Source organism: Natator depressus, chromosome 11 (assembly GCF_965152275.1).
Source record: "Natator depressus isolate rNatDep1 chromosome 11, rNatDep2.hap1, whole genome shotgun sequence".
Taxonomy (NCBI): Eukaryota; Metazoa; Chordata; order Testudines; family Cheloniidae; genus Natator; species Natator depressus.
In genome coordinates this window covers 10,053,864-10,076,524 of record NC_134244.1, presented here as the reverse complement: position 1 = coordinate 10,076,524, position 22,661 = coordinate 10,053,864, and the positions used below count along the sequence as shown (strand labels likewise).

The 22,661-nt window shown below is 44.0% G+C and overlaps 1 protein-coding gene across 2 annotated transcripts in view; it reads right to left on the bottom strand.

Moving 5' to 3' along the window:
* The window catches only part of SLC15A2 (solute carrier family 15 member 2), a 64,369-nt gene that overhangs the window by 25,319 nt on the left and 16,389 nt on the right, over window positions 1–22,661 (bottom strand). For both annotated transcript variants that reach the window (XM_074967131.1, XM_074967130.1), the window contains 8 exons: window positions 21,518–21,610; window positions 20,304–20,403; window positions 14,110–14,200; window positions 10,366–10,443; window positions 6,474–6,556; window positions 5,728–5,814; window positions 5,010–5,099; window positions 4,519–4,563 (listed from right to left, as the gene is read on the bottom strand). In XM_074967131.1, the coding sequence (XP_074823232.1) occupies window positions 4,519–4,563; window positions 5,010–5,099; window positions 5,728–5,814; window positions 6,474–6,556; window positions 10,366–10,443; window positions 14,110–14,200; window positions 20,304–20,403; window positions 21,518–21,610 (667 nt within the window). The remainder of the gene's footprint in view (window positions 1–4,518; window positions 4,564–5,009; window positions 5,100–5,727; window positions 5,815–6,473; window positions 6,557–10,365; window positions 10,444–14,109; window positions 14,201–20,303; window positions 20,404–21,517; window positions 21,611–22,661) is intronic.

Here is a 22,661-nt window from a genome sequence, read left to right as displayed (position 1 = left end):
AGAACTTGTGGATCTAAAGGCAGAGGAGGCCTGGGATTACTTCAAGTCAAAGCTGCAGAAGCTATCGGAAGCCTGCATCCCAAGAAAGGGGAAAAAATTCATAGGCAGGAGTTGTAGAGCAAGCTGGATGAGCAAGCATCTCAGAGAGGTGATTAAGAAAAAGAAAAAGCATACAGGGAGTGGAAGATGGGAGGGATCAGCAAGGAAAGCTACCTTATTGAGATCAGAACATGTAGAGATAAAGTGAGACAGGCTAAAAGTCAAGTAGAGTTGGACCTTGAAAAGGGAATTAAAACCAATAGTAAAAGGTTCTATAGCCATATAAATAAGAAGAAAAGAAAGAAAGAAGAAGTGGGACCGCTGAACACTGAGGACGGAGTGGAGGTTAAGGATAATCTAGGCATGGCCCAATATCTAAACAAATACTTTGCCTCAGTCTTTAATAAAGCTAATGAGGATCTTAGGGATAATGGTAGCATGACAAATGAGAATGAGGATATGGAGGTAAATATTACCATATCTGAGGTAGAAGCAAAACTCGAACAGCTTAATGGGACTAAATCGGGGGGCCCCAGATAATCTTCATCCAAGAATATTAAAGGAATTGGCACATGAAATCGCAAGCCCGTTAGCAAGAATTTTTAATGAATCTGTAAACTCAGGGGTTGTACCATATGACTGGAGAATTGCTAACATAGTTCCTATTTTTAAGAAAGGAAAAAAAAAGTGATCCAGGTAACTACAGGCCTGTTAGTTTGACATCTGTAGTATGCAAGGTCTTGGAAAAAATTTTGAAGAAGAAAGTAGTTAAGGACATTGAAGTCAATGCTAAATGGGACAAAATACAACATGGTTTTACAAAAGGTAGATCATGCCAAACCAACCTGATCTCCTTCTTTGAGAAAGTAACAAATTTTTTAGACAAAGGAAATGCAGTGGATCTAATTTACCTAGATTTCAGTAAGGCTTTTGATACGGTGCCACATGGGGAATTATTAGTTAAATTGGAAATGATGGGGATCAATATGAAAATTGGAAGGTGGATAAGGAATTGGTTAAAAGGGAAACTACAGCGGGTCATACTGAAAGGTGAACTGTCAGACCGGAGGGAAGTTACCAGTGGAGTTCCTCAGGGATCGGTTTTGGGACCAATCTTATTTAATCTTTTTATTACTGACCTCCGCACAAAAAGTGGGAGTGTGCTAATAAAGTTTGCGGATGATACAAAGCTGGGAGGTATTGCCAATACAGAGAAGGACCGGGATATCATACAGGAGGATCTGGATGACCTTGTAAACTGGAGTAATAGTAATAGGATGATATTTAATAGTGAGAAGCGTAAGGTCATGCATTTAGGGATTAATAACAAGAATTCTAGTTATAAGCTGGGGACGCATCAATTGGAAGTAATGGAGGAGGAGAAGGACCTTGGAGTATTGGTTGACCACAGGATGACTATGAGCCGCCAATGTGATAAGGCCGTGAAAAAAGCTAATGCGGTTTTGGGATGCATCAGGCGAGTTATTTCCAGTAGAGATAAGGAGGTATTAATACCGTTATACACGGCACTGGTGAGACCTCATGTGGAATATTGTGTGCAGTTCTGGTCTCCCATGTTTAAGAAGAATTAATTCAAACTTGAACAGGTCCAGAGAAGGGCTACTAGGATGATCCAAGGAATGGAAAACCTGTCTTATGAAAGGTTTCAGAGTAACAGCCGTGTTAGTCTGTATTCGCAAAAAGAAAAGGAGTACTTGTGGCACCTTAGAGACTAACCAATTTATTTGAGCATGAGCTTTCGTGAGCTACAGCTCACTTCATCGGATGCATACTGTGGAAACTGCAGAAGACATTATATACACAGAGACTTATGAAAGGAGACTCAAGGAGCTTGGCTTGTTTAGCCTAACCAAAAGAAGGTTGAGGGGAGATATGATTGTTCTCTATAAATATATCAGAGGGATAAATACCAGAGAGGGAGAGGAATTATTTAAGCTCAGTACCAATGTGGACACAAGAACAAATGGATATAAACTGGCCATCCAGAAATTTAGACTTGAAATTAGACAAAGGTTTCTAACCATCAGAGGAGTGAAGTTGTGGAATAGCCTTCCAAGGGAAGCAGTGGGGGCAAAAGACCTATCTGGCTTCAAGATTAAACTCGATAAGTTTATAGAGGAGATGGTATGATGGGATAACAAGATTTTGGCAATTAATTGATCTTTAACTATTCATGGTAAATAGACTCAATGGCCTGTGATGGGATGTTAGATGGGGTGGGATCTGAGTTACTACAGAGAATTCTTTCCTGGGTATCTGGCTGGTGAATCTTGCCCACATGCTCAGGGTTTCAGCTGATCGCCATATTTGCGGTCAGGAAGGAATTTTCCTCCAGGGAAGATTGGCAGAGGCCCTGGGGCTTTTTCGCCTTCCTCTGTAGCATGGGGCACGGGTCACTTGCTGGAGGATTCTCTGCACCTTGAAGTCTTTAAACCATGATTTGAGGACTTCAATAGCTCAGACATAGGTGAGAGGTTTCTTGCAGGAGTGGGTGGGTGAGATTCTGTGGCCTGCGTTGTGCAGGAGTTCAGACTAGATGATCATAATGGTCCCTTCTGACCTTAATATCTATGAGTCTATGAGAACTGTAACCCACACCCACTCAGCATGGTGCTCTGTCCCCCTCTCCTGGTGGTAGAACCCTAGTTCCAAAAGCATGGGCCTCTAACTCTGTTAGCCGAGGCTGTATCAGGCTCAACCACCTGGCTATGAGGCCCCTACACCATTGGCGGGGATAGACCACTGCATTGGGGGCGGGGGGGGGGGGGAGCTATACAACCTAGTACTCCAAAAATTTGCTCTTTGGAAATATTTTTAGGAGCGAGGGATATGAATAAGTGTCTGAAAGGGACAGCTTGACTGTCTCCAGAGAGGAGGAAGTATGCATTTCACCACCGGCAGGTGTTTCTCTGAGCACAAAGAGCAAACAGATATTTTCAGTCAGAATGACTTGCATTTTAGATTAAGAGACGAAACCCCCGCAGGGAGAACAAAAGTAAAATCTCCACGAAAGAACACAGTGTGCGTTTGTCTCCTCTCTGAGAGTCTGCACTGTGCTGAGTGCAAAACGGCTGCCTGTCTCTGCAGACTGCAGAATCCTGGAGAGTTAAAATTGTAGCGCCCCAACAGTTTCAAAGCTAAATACGCCGTGGCAGGGAAATACCCACCCTCCTCCCATCAGGTTGTGTACTGTGTGCTAATTTGGCATTAGTAAATAAGAGTCTACATATTTCAGCTCACACAGGAATAGATCTGACTTCCCTTTCTCCTGTTAATGCTCACTCCTTACTGAAGGAGAACGCTTGACTGAGAAAGCAAGGGTGATTTTACAAAGAGAAATGCCAGGAGGCCTTAAAGAGACAGTTTCCCCTTGATGTGCACAGAGGAAGTGGGACAAGTTGATATATGAGCCAAAAATCCAAAGGAACTGTTGGGACAAAAAGCCCAGAACAGTTTTGTTTTCTGCCAGAGAGTGTTTAGTAAATGAGTTCTGTTGATTCTTAGATGTTTCATTAATGTATCACTAAACACATGCTCCCAGAAACACAGACTACAATGTTTCTAGCTATCAGTCACAAGGGCTGTGTGAACTTTCATTGACTTTCCTTTCAGGGAGGGAGGTATAAAACACAGAGTTGCAATCTTTTCATGCCTCGCTTGGATTAATTACCCTAACAAGTGACAAATGCCATGGGCCCAATCTTCAAATGTGAGTGATATAACAGGGCTCACACTTTGGAGATTAAATCCGAATTTACACAAAGAAAATGGCCATTTACATGCCTAAATACTGATCTGAGTGTCCACATTTAAGATCTGGATGGCCTATTAAGACACACATGCAGTGCTTAATTTGTCTCAGGGCTTGCTGGGGTTGAGTCCCGGCACCTCTTGGTTTAGCAGTTCATAGCTCCGGCCCATCTGAGATCGCTGCATCAGTTATGAAAGTAAAAAAATTGTTTGAGCTCTGGCACCTAGTTGCTTGATCCCCGGCACCTCTTTCATTACAAATTAAGCACTGCATACACATCTGTAAATGAGGCCTTGTGTGAAAAAATCCTTACCCAGCCGGTTTACACGCATTCATACTTGACTGCATGCTGTTCTATTTGCAATTTACATCTTCAAAGGATTTTATGGATATTATCTAATTGATTCTCACAACATCCCCACATTTTACACCTGAGGGAGAGAAGTTAAGTGACTTGCTCAAGGTCACAGAAGTAGAACTCAGGTAGTCCTAGCTCACAGGGCTGGGCCTAGTTCCCTAGACCTCACTTCTTTCCATAATGTTTCATGATCATTATGAATTCTTGTATGTACATCTGCAACATTTTTTTCTAATCCATAAACTCTTACAAGGTTGTAAAGCAGCAGGTTTAACTATTGTGAACAATTAATTTCAAAAAGCCAGGGTTACTACTAGTTTTATAATCCCTAATAATCTTAAGTACTTACAAAGTCTGCATTCATTCTGGTAGCTTGGAGAGTCCATCTGGATCCCTAAGGACAAAACAGACCATTGTAAGTACCCTGGTGTGCTCAGAGGGATGGGAGAATAAGGGAACAGAGGAGAAGTGAGTGCTGGAAGGGCTTTCTTCTCTTCCTCTTCCTTCACTCATTCTCCCAGTATCTCTTCTGCTTGTTTCTCCCACCTCTGCTTCCCTTTTCTCTCAGCCCTCTTTTTCTACTATTTATAGGCATGGCACCCTCTTTTCAACCACCTCTGGCACCCACCCCATCCTAGAAACCAAGGAGGAGACTGAAGGCCAGATGACCATGAATGGCAGGGGCTGCCTCATCAAGGCAAGCAGATATCTAGTGTTGAGATGAGACCTCTGATGCCCTCAATGCACTGTGATGTCCATGGAGTTACCCCAGATTGACATTGGCATGACCAAGATCAGAACCTGGCTCAATAACCAGGTCTGTAATTTGTTATACTTTACCTGTTGATCAAAGAGGGCCCAGAACATTGGCAGTGGGATAAACAGGAAGAGAACTCGTGTCACCATTTTAATCTCATTGATCAGTTGCTTCTATTAAGAGAAACAAGCAGAAAGATAAAATGTGGGGTGGAACAGGTAACCACAATTTCAGTTCCCATGTGTGAGGGTCCCTAATTAACTCCAAGGCATGGTGTGTCAAATATTTATCATACTTATACATGCTACTCCCACTATTTGCATTACAGAGAGCCTAGAGACTCCAGTCAGAATCAAAGTCCCATTGTACTTACACAGAGGTAGACATGGTCCAGGTCCTAAGGAGTTTAGAGTTTAGGAAGGCAAGTAATAAAGAGAGGCTGGGGGGAGAGACAATCAAATATATACAGTATTTATATACATAGGCCGTATGAGATACTCATGTACTGGAGATGCTGTGTAGTGCTCAGTGCAGTATGGCTTTTTAGTGTTGCGTTTGTTTTACATCTTGAAGTTCACTAATGTTAATTAATTTCAGTGTAAGGGGAAATTTCAGTGTTAATTTCAGTGTACGGGGAAATTCATCTGCACTGGTGATTGCTCAAAGGCTCAGACACACAGCTTGACAGAAGGTGTCCCTTTAAGGTTACCCTATTACAGCCCAAGAACCCAAGGCACCACACAGCCCATGCCAGATCACAGAACCAGACACTCAGTCACTTACATGTAAGTCATCACTTACTGAGTATTTTTCTGATGCCCAATCTAGCCAGTGTTCCCTCTTTGGTATCTGTCTGGAGCGATTTTTCAGCCGGTTTCTAATAGCAAACTAGAGGGAAGAGCAAGTGAATAACAGGGGTAAACTTAAGTGTATGTCAACCAGTTAGACCATCTCCCTTATCCCATCTTGCATCCCCCCAATCCACGTAGAATTCCCAGATCAAAACTCCCCTCATCATTCTCAAACCTCCATAGTATGGTCTACGCAGCCACAGAAAAGATGCAACCTTGGAGTCCTTGTGGCACCTTAGAGATTAACAAAGCTTGGTGGGGGAGTATGAGTACTACTGCTCTCTGCTGAACTAATCAACTTTAGAAAAAAGTTACAGAACATCAAAAAGAAAAATGAACCTGTGATTCGGCAACTCTGTGACTTTTCAGAGTTTCCTCTCAGAGAGCGTAAGGGTCAGATTCTACCATCCTTACTTTGCAAGTCACCCCACTGACCTCAGGGGAATGTCTTGTGGACTAAGGCATCATTCAGCATGAGGAAGGGTGTCAAAAATCTATCCCCAAATAAGTTCCCCTTCTTCACATCTCATCAGTGGCACCACCGAGAGCAGAACCCAGGAGTTTCTGGCTCCCAGATATCTCCAGATTACATTATTATATTTAAAAGGTACAACACTTACCCCAATGAAAATGTGCTTTTACAATGCTACAACCTGTGAACTGTGCATAAAAATGATGCGACAGAAACAAGCTCACCGCAATGCACTGGCAAACTTCGAGTAAGACGTTCCCTCGTGGTGGAGTTTTTTTGTACATTCCACTTCCAGAAATAAACACAACTGTAAAACATTAGAATCCAAATCGGGAATTCTTCCCAGTGCCACATGGCTGTGAGCCTCCTCCTGCGCAGAAAACTCCCAGTGACTTCAATGGGAGTTGCACTCGCAGCAGGATTGGACCCAGGGTATATATAACATAAAACAAACACATAAGCATCCATGCACCTCCCCTCACCCAGACTGTGAATATAACGTGTCATTTAGATGTATTCAGTGGCACACACCGTATATAGGGAGATTTTCAAGGGCTCACAGGGCAGTTTGGCACCCAATCCCCCTTGGAGATCAATGGGGCACCAAACTCCTATGAAAAGAAAGCCTTTGAAAAGAAACCCCACTTTACATGATCTGAGGCAAAATTATAAACAGCCATGAACTAGGCAGGCCATTCATCCAGTTTTAAACTGGACAGTCCTCTCTTTGGTTGGTTTGTTGCCCGTCCAGTAAGGAGATAAACCTGGACGCAGTTTTGTCCAGTATCAAATGGGTGGACACCATGGTGAAGAGCATACTGCTCCGCGACCACCAGCGTGTGTGTGAGAGGTCACACTGTCAGGAGTGGAGAAGCCTGCTCTTCAAAATGGCACCCACATGGTGCATACACAGCCCATGCCACTCCTGGAAGTTCCGGAATGTCTGGTATTCTGGGAATGGAAGAGTGACCACTCTACCCTAAACCTGGGGGTTGCAATCTGAAATTCGATCCAGATCTAAACGTTGCATTTGGCCTTTATCTGCAAAACAGGCTGGGCCAAAAAAAAAACACCCCAGTTATGAACACTTAGAACTCTGGCGAGTGGAATCCAGATGTAAAACTGCATCCAAATTTTGCATCTCAAGTCCATTTCTAGCATGATCTGTCAATCCAAGTTGTTTTTTCATCGATTCCAAGGCCGAAAGAGAACACTGTGATCATCTAGTCTGGCCTCCTAGATAACACAGGCCATTGAACATCCCCCAAATAATTCCAAGAGCATATCTTTTCAAAAAAATCCAATCTGGATTTAAAAATTGTCGGTGATGCAGAATCCACCGCAACCTCTGGTAAAATTGTTCAGTGGTGCCCACTGGAGTTCACAGAGATCAGCTATGAGTATGATGGGATGGACAATTTGAAAGACCTTTCCCTGCCAAATCATTCTTCCCAAGCACCAGATATATGCACAGCAGAGCAGGCTTCCTAAAGTGTTTGTCTGAGATGGGGATATTCAGGAGGAAGTATCTCAAATACCAAGGTTACCTTAATTACATGCATTGGCAAAATGCTGACAATTTTAATGGTGAGCTGGATCTCCCTTTTACAGATGTGTAAAATGAAGCACAGAAATGGCTAAAAGCCTAAAAGACTTGCGCAGAGTCACAGATTCTGAAACGCATGAAGTCTTGATTTCTAATCCCCTGCTCTAGCCACTAGACAACACATGTAATGCAGCTTGTCAGGGGGTTAAGCTAGATGACCCTTGTGGTCCCTTCTAACCCTATGGTTCTATGATTTCCAGCTTTCCCTTGTAAGGAGTGTACATTCAGTGTCCTAACATGTTGCACCAGGACCCTGGACCCCATTTATTTTGACATTTTGTCAGCATGCTATGAATGCTGTAGTAGAACCACAGCAGAAAATAGATTTATAGTCAATTTGTGCCATGGTACTGTACAATTTTTGCAAGTCAGTTTTCCCCAGGTCCTGATACCCTGCTAGAAATACTTGGCATATACTTGTGTAGGAAACATCCAGTACGGTCTTAACCTGATAGGAACAAACCATGTGGGAAAATGGGAGGCTTCTCAGAGTGAGTGACCATGCACTCTTTGAAATCAATTGCTGTAACATTCATCATTGGCTTATTATCCTTTTCTAGTGTCCCGTTCTGTTCTCTTTGCTGGAGCCTGTCCAGAAAGAAGCCATGTCCTTTATCTCTGGAAGAGCGAATTTCCAGGTCACTGATGTTACGGCTAAGCCAATATTTTTTGAAAACTGCATGACCCCTTGGACTGTTAATTAAACTAACAATCTGAAAGAGAACTCACACAATGCAGCGATGAAAATTCTTGAGTGCAGCATAATAAGGGGGATGAATGGGACTTGTTCTCAATAGTAGTTAACAATTTTAATAGTGAAACAAACAAGTCAGTGTTTCTGTTGGTCACTGAGGAATGGCAACAGAAACGCAGCCAGTATTTGCTATTTTATAAGGCCTATAAGAGGAATATGTGGGCGATAAGATAGTGGGGCGAAAGTGTGAGATTTGGGAAGCTGTGTAATTACAGCTAGTGCCTGAGACTGAGGAATAAGAATGTACAGTATTATTACTGTAACATAATAGGCTAGAACAGTAATTGCGTGGGCAATTACAGCCAACCAAAGCAAGACAGCTCAGAATTACGGCAGTTTATCTAGTCTCGGTTAAATCCCCTGTGGGTATAAAGTTGAGATGCCCTGAGCTGCAAACTGTGTGAGTTTGAGGTAGAAGCACTGTGATAAGCTTCCATCCCACACACTGGGGAGCCTACTGTGACAGATATGGTAATTTCCTGAAATATGTTTGGACTATCTTACTGTACGAAGTGTACGTATCATTGTGGGCCAGGGATTGTATGTAGTTCCCTGTGGGAGGGTGACTGCAGCCCTTCCAGGAACTAAGAACAGTGTGTGTGGTGGGGGGTTGGCAAATTCACTCAGGTTGTAACATCCCCAAAGACCTACCACCACTGGAGAGGCTCGCATCTACTGGTTCAGACTGGATTCTCCAGAGTCCAGACAAAGAAAGGATCTTAGTTTAAACTCAGGCTGTTTATCCAAACTCAGAGCTTTGTTTCTGATCCAGCAGACAGACAAGACCTTCTGTCCAAGGGGGCCCCCAATCTTTCTTGGGAAGGGTTGGAAGAACTTTGGCCTACAGAGACCCCATAAGACTGATGCGGTGACCTCTGGTAAGCATCTAGGAACTTTTTTTAGATCTATATTTTCGCTGAAATGCTTTCACCTCAAGAATAAATGTGCTTGCTTAGAAAGAGCTAAGTGCTAATTTATAACAGCTGGCAATTCTACTGTTCATAGACTTCAGAAAGAAAGAAAAGTATAGACACCACCTAAATAGTGTAGACTGTTTAGGCAGACTGGCTTGCTGGAGATATCTCAGCGTAGGCAGGGAACTGTGCAACCTGGAAAAATCCCAGTCAGGAGGGAGAGAGACACAGGTCTCCACCCAAGACTGGTGACAGCTGAGGAGTCAGCAGCCTAGAGTGAGTGCCCTTGGTGGACCACGAGGGGGAAATCCAGATGCAATTGCCCTGAACTGAGAGACCTAGGACTGCAAATTGTGCAGGCCCCAGAGACCAAACTTGCTCAAGGACAATGTTGCAAACCACCGCACTGGGACGTTTGCTTTGCAGCCTCTCGAAGCAGAATCATGTGAGGCCATCATATTTTGAGACACACCTCACAGCATCAGCAGACAAGTGTCACAACATGGCACATGCTGCAGAAAGGCCATGATGTGACAGCCGCTGATATATTTCAGGATGTTTTCCACTGTTGTTCTGAACTGCTCTCTTATAGGACATAGCCAGGCCCCTCCTGTGAAAGTGACAACGGTGGCAAGGCAACCCCTTGCATAGGGGGATCAGAGGAACAGAAGGAGATGTGGATTGTCCGGCCAGTGGGGTTCTGTGCGGGGGGTTTGACACTTCATTTGTTCTCTGTGGTGGGGGCGGGGGGGAGAGAAGGTGTACTGGGCAGTGAGAGTGGACAGCAACACTCTAAGCATCCTGAATGGAACATTCTAAGCATTGTGATTGTTTCCACTTACCCAGGGCTATAACCATGAGTGCTGCTGGGACACCGAAAGCCAAGGCATAGCAATCTCCTCCAAAGCATTTCACATCCCCTAAAAGATAACGTCATAAAAGCATCTCATTTCACCATGTTTAAATTCAACCCATGCTCCCCACCCTGATGCCTCCACTGCGACCTCTGCTGAAGCAGTCGCCTCTCTCAGCTCTCCACTTGTGCCGCAGGTTTTGACATTGGGCACCGAACCCACTTAAAACAAATGCCTTGGGGCTCCACTGATGGTGGCAGTTTGGAAGCAGGGCTGGCACAGCAACCTCTTCCAACTACAGCAACGGTGAAAGGGGCCAGTCCTCACCATGGTATGGTGATGAGCAGTAACAGACGCTGCATGGGGCAGAGAGTGCTACCACTTAAAGGAGTGAGTAGCAGCAGGGTAAGTGGAAGCAGGGGAGGGCCCCCTGAGTGGGTAAAAAAAGTTCTACGTAAAAGAAACTGATCATTTTTAAAAAGAAAAGGAGGACTTGTGGCACCTTAGAGGCTAACAAATTTATTAGAGCATAAGCTTTCGTGAGCTACAGCTCACTTCATCGGATGAATGCAGTGGGAAATACAGTGGGGAGATTTTATATACACAGAGAACATGAAAAAATGGGTGTTACACACTGTAACAAGAGTGATCAGGAGAGGTGAGCTATTACCAGCAGGAGAGCGGGGTGGGGGGTGGGGAGGACCTTTTGTAGTGATAATCAAGGTGGGCCATTTCCAGCAGTTTACAAGAACAATAGGAGGGGAAATAAACAAGGGGAAATAGTTTTACTTTGTGTAATGACACATCCATTCCCAGTCTTTATTCAAGCCTTAGTTAATTGTATCCAGTTTGCAAATTAATTCCAATTCAGCAGTCTCTCCGTATTTTAATGGGCCTGGGTAATCAGTACAGTGGTTCTCCACCATTTGGGGGCATCTTATCTCACTTCCATCACTGTAATCAGGAGTAGCTAGTGTGAAGCCATTGGTACACCAGGGTAAGTGAGATCACAGAATCAGACCCTAAGATTTCAGCTGTATGAACCAACGCCCTCTGTATCCTATTGACTTGTGTTCCCCCTGGCCCCAAGGAAAATAGCCTGCTCCAAACCCCAGTCCTGTGATAACTCATAATGAAAGTAGCATTGTGAGAATGGGGACTGGAGCAGTTCAAGCTACAGTACAGTGTGGGAACATAGCACAGGGTTGTACCATGACCCAGCACAGCTCCATTCCTGTGGGTGCCTGGAGAGCCAGTCCCAAACAGAGATCCAGTAGTATGGTCTGCATTCCAGTGGTTAGAAACTACTGCTATTCATACACTCAGTAGTAGTAAATAAATGTGGTTTAAAAACCCAAATAGCTAAAGCAAAACAGGAAACCATCTAGCGAAACCTCCGGTCATTACTTTGTATTATTCATATGCAAAGACACGGTCAGTTTCAGAGTAGTGTGTGTCTATCATTTATCTGGCCACTTTCCAAAGAATTAGCTGAAATCCAATAAACCAAACAGTGACACTTTAACATGTACATTTAACTTCTGACATACAGCATGGGCAGAAACGGTTGGATTTTGCCATCTAAATCCATATGTTTCACATGGAGCTGCCAAGTTTCAAAGGAATTGCTTCTCTCTCTCTCCTCCAGGAATCGCAGAAAATAATTTTAAAACCTAAACCTCCCTTTCTACTCTCACCCTCCAGTTTGGTGTGGTTATTGGTTTGATGTTCCACTGCACTGACATAGAGTAAAAGTTTTAAGGGAACTGGATTTTCATCCACCCACAGAACAAATTTAGCAACAGCCTCTTAGCACCAAAATGTTGACACAGGTGTGTGTGTGTGTATGAGAGAGAGAGATGTAGTTTGTCTTTTGCAGTGTGCTTTGGCACAAATACAATGGACACACACACCTCTAGCTCCAGGAAACAAGCAGGATATTAAAGTAATCACTCAGAAGAAAACCTTCTGGAAGATGTCAGAGGGTTAAACGCTGTTGAATGTGCCAGGTACCTCAGTTTACGGGACACTGCCCTCTTCTCTGTATGTTTGGATATTTATAGGTAGGGCCCTACCAAATTCACAGTCCATTTTGGCCAATTTCATAGTCATAGGATTTTAAAAATCGTAAATTTCATGGTTTCAGCTATTTACATCTGAAATTTCACAGTGTTGTCATTGTAGGGGTCCTGACCCAAAAGTCACTGTGGGGGGAGAGGGGGTGTCTCAGGATTACTGGGGGGGGGGGAGGGTTGCTTCTGCACTGCTGCTCGTGGCAGCGCTGCCTTCAGAGCTGGGCCGCTGGAGAGCGGCGGCTGCTGGCCAGGAGCTCCGCTCTGAAGGCAGCGCCGCCGCCAGCAGCAGCGCAGGAGTCAGGATGGCAGGGTACGGTATTGACACTGTTATTTCTGCCTTGTTGCCCGCAGAGCTGAGCCCTCAGCCAGCAGGCGCCACTCTCCAGTGGCCCGGCTCTGAAGGCAGCAGTGCAGAAGTAAAGGGTGTCATGGTATGGCGTTGCCGCCCTTACTTCTGCGCTGCTGCGGGGCGCTGCCTTCAGAGCTGGGCCCCTGGCCAACAGCCGCCGCTGTCCGGACGCCCCGCTCTGTAGGCAGCACAGAAGTAAGGGGGGCAATACCGCACCCCCCTGAAATAACCTTGTGACCCCCTGCAACTCCCTTTTAGGTCAGGACCCCCGATTTGAGAAACACTGGTCTCCCCTGTGAAAGCTGTACAGTATAGGGTAAAAGCACACAAAAGACCAGATTTCACGGTGGGAGACCAGATTTCACGGTCCGTGACACGTTTTTCATGGCCGTAAATTTGGTAGGGCCCTATTTATAGAGTGCCAACCACTGAGGTGTTCAGGCACTGAAATACAATGAAGTAAGTGCTGCAAGAGTCAGAACAAATATGGGTTCTGCACAGTGGGTGGAATGCAAAATAGGCCTTAAGTGGGACATAGGCCCTGTGCGGGTCCTCAAGACAAGCCACTCTAGGCCATGATCTGCAACCTGATCCATGCAGGTTGACCCTTATGCCTGTCCAGAGTCCCAGTGAAGCGAGTGGGGCTCTGGCATGAGAGCAGGGGTCAGTTTGCAGGATTGGAGCCCTAGGCAGCCCTGCTAAAGTAACCCAGAATTAAAGCCTACAAGGAGTAGGGTCAGATCAATCATTATCAATGTGTTACCTATGGGCCGCAGAACATGCCAATCCCACATTGGCAGGGAGATGGCCTGATGGGTCTTCTCCAGCTCTAAATTTTTGATTCTGTGTCTCAGGCTGGCTTTAAAGAAAATAAATGCAGCCTGTAGCATGGTATGTCTGACTCTTCTGCTAGTTTCCATAAACCTAAAAAGAAAAGGAGTACTTGTGGCACCTTAGAGACTAACCAATTTATTTGAGCATGAGCTTTCGTGAGCTACAGCTCACTTCATCCGATGAAGTGAGCTGTAGCTCACGAAAGCTCATGCTCAAATAAATTGGTTAGTCTCTAAGGTGCCACAAGTACTCCTTTTCTTTTTGCGAATACAGACTAACACGGCTGTTACTCTGAAACCTTTCCATAAACCTGTTATGCAGCTACAGCAGGATTAACAAGGCGTAAATACAACCCACTGGTCACTCAGAAGATAACGTAATCTCGGACAGTCAATCATCATGAGATCCTGACCATCCACAGCAGAACAGTCACAGTGCAGGTAATTTAGGGGTTAATTCTCCGTCAACACTGACCTCTCAATACAGGAGTAACAAATGTGGAGATCAAACTTCCCGCATTAATAGCTAGATAGAAGACTGAAAAGAATTTGTTCCTTTCGTAGGCCTAAAATGAGATAAGGCAACATCAGTATCATGGACAAAGCACAGCACTGGATTTGCAAATGGAACACTATCAATTCTCTTGTTCGGAGGGCTGGGTTAATATTGACACATGGTGCATAAAATGCAAGCTAAAAGCAGGCAAACCAGCTTGCTTTTAGGTGATGGCATAGGCTCACACAAATCAGTTCATGTTACTGAAAAGCACTTCGGGTCTCTTGGCATTTTGGTGGAAAAGCTGCTGCTCTGTATCTGTCAGGAAGTTGGAGGGGGAAAGTGTTTACTTATTCAGAACAAGTAGCTTGATTCAGATTCACTGTCACCTAATTGAATCCAATTTGGCAGCGCTTGACAGCTTGTCATTTGTTCCCACGTCCTGGCTTTTTTTTTTCCTAAATAGAAACAGAAACCTATGCATTTTGAGGAGCTTGTAATGACAGCACAAATGAAAGAGTGTGTGAGAGAGACTGATCTGCTGGAGGGTCTGGGAGGAGAAGCTAAGAATAACGAAACTGAGTGTTGTGATGATTTAACCAGCCCCAAACAAATAGGATCTATTCTGCAAAGCAAATTATGCAGGCCCAGTGAAACTCCTGTGAGGAGGAAAGGGCCTGAGGATAGGTCCCCTGGTGAGAGTCAACAGTGCAATATTCAGTTATTAATAAACCCCGTAAAAAGAACTCAATCAAATCATTCTTCTTTCCAGTCACTTAGGGCAACACACCCTCTGTAAAAAGAAAAGGAGTACTTGTGGCACCTTAGAGACTAACAAATTTATTAGAGCATAAGCTTTTGTGAGCTACCCTCTGTCTGATTCATGCTTTAGCAATGGTAAGGATCAAGTATTTCCATGTTAATTTTGATCAGCTTAGTAGGGGGAACCTCCTGCTAAGAGTGGTCCCTCCTCGCACTTGCTGGCCATGCTAGCTTTTGCCATATGTCCAATGGGATGCACAGGGGGTATAGGGTTGGGGTCAGCCAACAGAAGTCACATTTCCCTGTGTGTGTGTAGCCCCCCTCCCCCTCCCACACCAGGCACAGGGGAGACAAATAGGGTTTCTTCTATCTCTCATTCCCCTCCGCTCCTCAGGCAGAGCCATACACACACATGAAAGGTATATATTTCTGCCTCTGTAAAAGTCAAACCATGAATCACATGTTGGGCCCAATTAAGATGCTGAGTGCCTTCTTCTGAGATGCTGAACATCTCACCTCCGAGGGTCAGATCCCTCCATATATCAGCGTTCTGTAGATGCTTCCGGTTGGCTCAGAGCATGGATCAAAAGCTCTTCCAGACGCTAACCAAAAAGTGGTACTGGAATCCTCTGGATTTTTCACCATGTAACTGGAAAGACCTCTGGGCACTGGAGCTGGTGGAATTACACTGGGAAAGTTGATTTTCTCCAAGGTCTTCATAAATGAAGTGTGTGTGCGACCAGCTCTCTTCAATACAAAACAGAGGGTGAAGATGTGCACAGAGGAGGAAATTTTCCCAAGTGTCTGTGTCATTTGGCTCTCAATGGGGTCTATGTCACTTAGACACTTTGGAAAAGTCAGTTCAGGCCCAGGGCATCCAGAAAGGCACAATTTGAACTAACTGGTCAATGCAAGGCACTAACATTTTTGAGAAATGCTCCTAAACTGTAGTGTCTAGGAGGCTTTTTTCCCCACTCAGACACAGCAATGTAATCTACAAAGCACAGCAAAGAATGTACATAGGGAGCTAGGTTATACTAGTGAAAGGGTGGATGGTCTTGTGATTCAGCACTGAAGGGGGGCTTGGCAGCTCTAGCGGGCTCTGGAAGGGACTATCTGTGTGACCTGGGGCAAGCCAATTTGGGCCTCAGTACATAGTGGAGGATCAAGCCCCAATCCTCAAAAGTATTTAGGCACTTAACTGCCATGGGAGTTAGGCACCTAAATATAATTAAAGATATGGGCCTGAGTTCCCGACAGACAGATGGTTGCAGCCCCTTGATTCTCAACTACCTGGCCCCAATGTAACAAAGCTAAAGGGGGGGCAGCATTAACTCAAGCCCTTGGGAGAAGATCCCTCAGGGATCTCTGCCAATGGAGAAGGAGTGGTAGTGCAGCCTTGCTTTGCCTCACCCCTTCTCCACCTCAGACCCTTGTCCTTGGTCCCCTGATGCAACAGAAAACTGCTGTGGTAGGTGAGGCTGGGACAGGACTGGGGGAGCTCACACAGGGGGTTCCTTACACACTCATGCAAAGTGGGTGCTTGGGGGACAGAGGGAACAGTCAGGGTGGTACCAGCGGATCTGCTACTATGTGGCTTCACCAACCATTGCTACCCTCAGAGGAGTCATGGAGGCTACTGCAGTCTGTGCGGGGAAGGTGCTTTGGTCTCTGGCCTCTGCAGTGAAGTGAAGAAAGTGAAGAGCTGGACTGTTCACTGATCTCCTGGATTTGGCCCCTACAGAAGGTTTAGGCCTTGTCAGTGCCAGCCAATCTAGCCTGCATATTATTAGTGAACGGGTTATCTAGGACCAAGGACCAATGAACCTTTAGTCAGATACTGTCTGCGTAGTTCACTTCTTTGGTTAATGGTAAACAGTGCCGGGGCTATTAAGTCCATATCTCTATTTTTATCTCTAGCTATCTATTTCAGTTAGCTAATAATCTTCACTGCCAGTCTATATAGTTAAAATATTACACTTTTCTAGCCACCCTACCCCTGTGAGGTATTTTTTTATCGTTACAAGGGGCTGAGGGACTTAGCACTGATCCACCCCAATAGCAGGCTACACTTTTACAACGGGATAAAGATGGGGTGGAAGATTACTCCTCTGCCCACTTCGGTTCTATCTAAGTTCTCATACCACATCTCTAACCCTTGGTATTTGAATGCCACTGCATTTTTTATTTGCTTAGCAGGATTCAAATCCATGACCTTTGACATCATAAAACGGCTGAGCCATGGAGCCCTCTGGATGAGAGAGTTTAGTCTGGTCTCCTCTTTCACTTTCCAGTATGCAAAGGGTAGCTTGAAAGGAACAGCCAAAGAAAGCTCACTTGGGCCATGCTGGTTCTGAACACAAAATATTGCATTGAATAAACTGGTTCCCCGGGGAAATTAAGAGCATTGGTAGCAGTGACAGTTTAGGCTTTGAAAGAGGAGCTAGGAGCAATTTTAACAAATACAAATAACACTCACCTTATTGTGGCCTGGTTTCTCAGAGAGAACCTCTGTGAAATTAGTAAGGCACTTTGCGATGCTTGGATGTTAATGAAAGGGGGTAGAACTGTGTCTTTAGATATAACAGGGTTAAATCAAATAGACTGAATAGCAGAGAAAATATCTTAATGGTGAGATCTCTTTGATCCTACAAGAGTCTCCCAAAAGAAGTGTGAAAGACCATTTGCTTGAGGCATTTAAAGTGAGACTGAAGAAAGCTCTAGGAAATATATAGGATATATAACCCTGCACAGGCAGGTGGGTGAACAAAATGACCTTATGGTCTTTCCATGTGTAATATATATAATGTCTACTAGATTAGCAAAAAAGGTTAACATTAATACTTTTAATTTATATAGCACAGAAGTAGAAGTGCCTTACAAGTACCTGCAATTTAAACCCTCACAAAACCCTTGAAAAAAACCTTAACAGATAGGTAAACTGAGGCACAGAGTGGTTTAGTATCTTGCCCAAAGTCACCTTTGTACCTGAAACAGGAGTAGACCGCAGGAATCCTGGCCCTCAATTCCTTGCTCTACCCATCAGGTAGGAATTGTGCTTCTTGCACATGATATTGCAAACAGATTGGTCTTTGTAATAACATGATTATTTTACCAGCACATTGCTATTTTTTTTTAAAGAGAATGGTGATTTGTAAAGAATTCTGGTCATTTCATTTCACACATTTACAGATTTCAACTACTTCAGAAAATGATCTGAATGCCAGAAGTGTGAATATAGAAAATGACCTAGCAATTTTTATATTGCACTCATTAGAAAAAGATGTCCTTCCTTGCTTTATTAATCTTTGCAGCACACATACATTTATATCATGATTTGGATTAGCTAATTCTGAAAAAGGTACCATTCACGATAATCCTGATCTCCCTAGCAACAGGAAAATAAAGAAACAAAGAAACGGTTTTCAGTATTATACAAAGCATAGCACATTGTTTGAAAGCAGCTCTGGCCCTTAATTAATATGCACAGAAGCTTTTGCATTTGCACAAAATCTTGCCAATATAATTTGGTTCAGCCATATTTAGCCTGGATGACCAACTCTACAGACAAAGATGCTTGGAAAGGAAATTTCCTGCAAATAAATCCTTTTTGTGTGTGTGTGTTCTAAAGATGCAGCTCTGAACCAGTGGCCACTATCATTGTTCATGGAACCACTGCTTGAAACATGGCAGGTCCAAGGACAATTATATTTATAAAGTTCTTTGAAGAAAACAAGTGTTCAGTATTAGGGATTAAATTCAGGCTTGTTGTAAGCAGCTGACACTCTACTGACATCAGTGCAGTTGTGCCCAAATGTACCGCAGAATTGAATTTGTCTCTAGATAAGAAACTTTTCAGTGTCCCCATGAGGTAATTAAAGGAAGGTTATTTATCAGAGTTACAGGAGCACTCTGGTTATATGGTCTCCACAGGTCCTAACTTGGATAAGTAGGGATCTGCAGAGGCAGTTTTATGTATGTAGAAATATTATTATCTCCACCATTTTACATACAGAGAAACTAAATCAGTGATCTTAAGTACTTGCTGAAGGTCACAGGAGTCAGTACATCTGGGCGGGAACCAGAATTTTTATTTTGCAGGGAATTTCATGATTTTAAAATTTCTCCCATTCCAAAATGGGGAGGAGGATCTAAATTGCCCAAAAATGGAATTCTGGGCGGGGGGGGAACAAAACATTTCATTCCAACAAAATCAGAAAGTTTTGTTGCTATTTTAACATTTTAAATTTTATATTCTATGATATAATAGAAAACTTTTTACAAATGAAACACAAAGTTTCAAAATGGAACGTGAAAATGTCAATTCTGTAAAATTGCCACAAAAAGCATTTAAGTTCAAGTCAATTTGACATTAATCTGAGCCTGCCTGAACTGCTTTGGTGCCTCATGGGAGTTGTAATTTGGGTGCATCATGCCCCGGTTCTCCTCTATGGGCTGGGCTCCCTGGCTGGACTACATATCCGATGATGCACTGGTCTCCCCTCCGGCTGAGCCATTTTGGTGTATCATGGGAGGTGCAGTCTGGCTAGAGAGCCCAGCCCACAGGGGAGAATGGGGGCATGAAGCACCTGGACTACAGTGCTCATGAGGCACTACAATAGCTAAGCTAAAATGAAACATTGTGCTATTTCCAAATTGAAATTTTTCAGAACTTTCTGTTCTGTGAAAAATTTAGACATTTTGACTTTTTACCCTGATTTGGTTCTAAAACAAATGTCGACGTATTGGAATTATCCATAGGATAGAAATTCTGATTTCTAATCAGCTCTAATAAACAGGGAAGCAACTGGCTGGATAGAAGACTTCAATGAACACCTAGGATCTTCAGTCAGTGGTGCTGGTGATGTGGTAGGTAGCGCTCTCCTGTCTGGCTCTGTACTGAACCAGTGTTGCTAAGGGTCACAAAGACAATGAAAGTGCTGCCTTTTGGATAAGATATAAAGCTGAGGTGCTCACTACTTGTGGTCATTAAAGAGGCAATTTCACACATATAGAGGTGACAATTTTGGTGTCTTCCAACTCAGGAAATAATCTGTCTACCTAATACTTCCCTGTGCCTCAGTTTTAATCAAATATAATATTTTTCTTTACTTACTGCCCCAAAATTATTATTTTGTGTTGCAACATGTTAGTGACAGAGTTACTGAGTTGGCTCAGAGACAGCTGCAGTTCAGTGGTGACTGAAGCTTTACCTCTCTCAAGGCTATTGTGAGGGCCCATTAATTAATGTTTGTGAAGTGCTTTGAAATTCAAGACGGAACTGTGAAGTTCTATCATCTCTCTTTCCCAAGGCAGAGCATGCGATCATTTGATTGCAGTTGGATCACGTCATATACCTCCCCATACCTTAATACACCAGACACTGCATAGTTTAGAAAATAAAATCTTACATGTTCTTCTTCAAACTGGTCCCCACCAAAGGCAGCCACACAGGGTTTGATACCTCCCGTTCCAAGGGCAATCAAAGCCAGGCCAAGCATGGACAGAACCCTTCAAACAGAGATGAAAAACTTCAGCACCACAGAACCCCTTTAGGATAAAGCAGAGCGCTCTAGCTACATCTTAAACTAGATGTGTCATTTATTAATCTACACATCGACTGTGAGTGAAGAGCAAGCTGAGATGGGCTAGTTATAGGAACAAAAGAATTATCCCCAATCCCATTCCAAACCATCACAACATAAACCGAACCATTGTTTTTGGAGTGTTGGATACATTCAATTAACTTTGTTGTTTTCTTGCATTTCTGCGCATTGGCCAGGCATAAAAGTGGAAGTGCAGAGGTGCATGAGAAAGTCGGTCTCTGGCCCAGCTGGGAGCCGGAAGTACCAGAGGTCAAGAGAGAGGGTGAACCTTTTCTTGTAAGATTTCCTGTCCAGATTTGCAAGCAATACAGATTTGGATCAGCATCACTTTTGGGTGCTCTCTGCACCCAAACTCCTAACCTAGTGAGATCCGTCCATTGCTAACTAGTGGCCTCCCAAATAGCACAGTGGCCTCCCAAAATGCTTCCCAACTAGCATGCGAATACACGGAGCTGGGCGGGCCCAGGGAACTTAGAAAGGTGTTTAGTAAATGTGATGTAGTTTTGCCTGGTTGTGCACATTTTCTGAGCTGTGCCCAGCTAGACAAAAATACTGGCACTTTATCAGACATGCTAAGAAGCGAGTTGGGGAACTGTACTCGGGAGAAGACTGACTGAAGCTCTGGAGGCAGAGAGGGGAGATGCACTAAAGAACAGATAGGTTCCTTGTGGTCCTGCCAGTCTGTTTTGGAAATATGCTCGAACTGGTGATTTCATGCTCCACTGACAGACACGCACAAAGTTGTTTGCACTTTCCCTAAACTTCACCCACATCATTCTGCCTGACGTTGTCTTAGCAGATCTCGAGACTGGCCATGATTTCTAGCACAAGTTATCCGCTTGTTTACGATTATGAAGCTGCGTAAACTGCAGGATGTATATGAATAAAAGCATGCTGTGAAAATCCCCAAGGCTGATAACCTGACAAAGGGAAGACACTATTAGAGATGCCTATTTGGGTGCTGTATAAATGAATAACCATAATAATGTATCAAAACACCAGTTCCAAGACTTACTTACACATGAACAACCTGGTTTCCCACAGTTGGTATCGCACCGACAGACTTTATCACATGCCCGATCACATAAACAATGGAGAGGTAGATGATTGTCCTGAGAAGAAAGAAAACAGTAGCAGGTGAATACTGTCAGGTAATTTTGACCTGCGAGCAGAATGCATATCTGCATTTCCTGATACAGTGGGATTGCTTGGCATTCGCACTGGTAACTGGCCAGTCCATAGCACTGGCAGCTCCCAGGCCTGTAACTCCTGTGTCAGCATTGAAAGTGTCATAGGAAAGAGAGAGGCAAATGGGTTCAGATGGTGGGGTTAAAATTAACAGAGAGGGACAGACATTTCTTTGTGCACATGTAGATCTCCAAGTGGCATTAACTAACCATGTTCCAGTTCAAAATACTGTTTTAGGTGGGTTATCCACGTCACACTTAGTTGATTAACACACAGGCATTTGCCTGGCCACCTGCCAAATGAATGCTTACTTTGGAGGGTGCATATGTAGATTGTATGTCCATACACTCCAAAGAGGTACACGGCATCTGTGTTTCAGGCAGATGTTTTTAAGAGCAGCATTGACAGATGCAGGGGTTAGGATAACACAGTGTGATGAAAGCATTCTGATGATCTAACAGCAGCTGAAGCTCTAGAAGACAACTTGTGATCCAGTGGTCACAGCAGAAGTTGGGAACCTGAATGAGTTCAAATCCCAACTGACTCAGCTAATTCATAAGAATGTAAGAATTGCCAGATGGGATCAGACCCCGCCTAAACCAGCAGCCTGTCTTCATCAGTGGCCAGTATCAGCTGCTTCAGAGGAAGAAACCCTGCAATAGGCAGCTGGGGCATAACGGCCCCAGGGAAAGTTTCCTCTGAACTCCTACTACTTAAGAGATCTGCTTGAGGGTTTATATCCTTCAGGTCACAGACACCCTTGTATATCAGTGAACTCAGCTGTTAAACCTGAGTAACCAAACAGCAAAATAAAACCTCCAGTGTTATGTTATTTGTTTGAATGGACAAGGGAGTTTTGGAAGCTGGATTTAAGCGTAAGGGAAGAGGATATTGGCGGCCTATTGGGAACATGCTAGCAGGAAGAGGGATCCAAACTGGTTCTCTTGTTCAGACCCTTGTTTCTAGAACAGCATG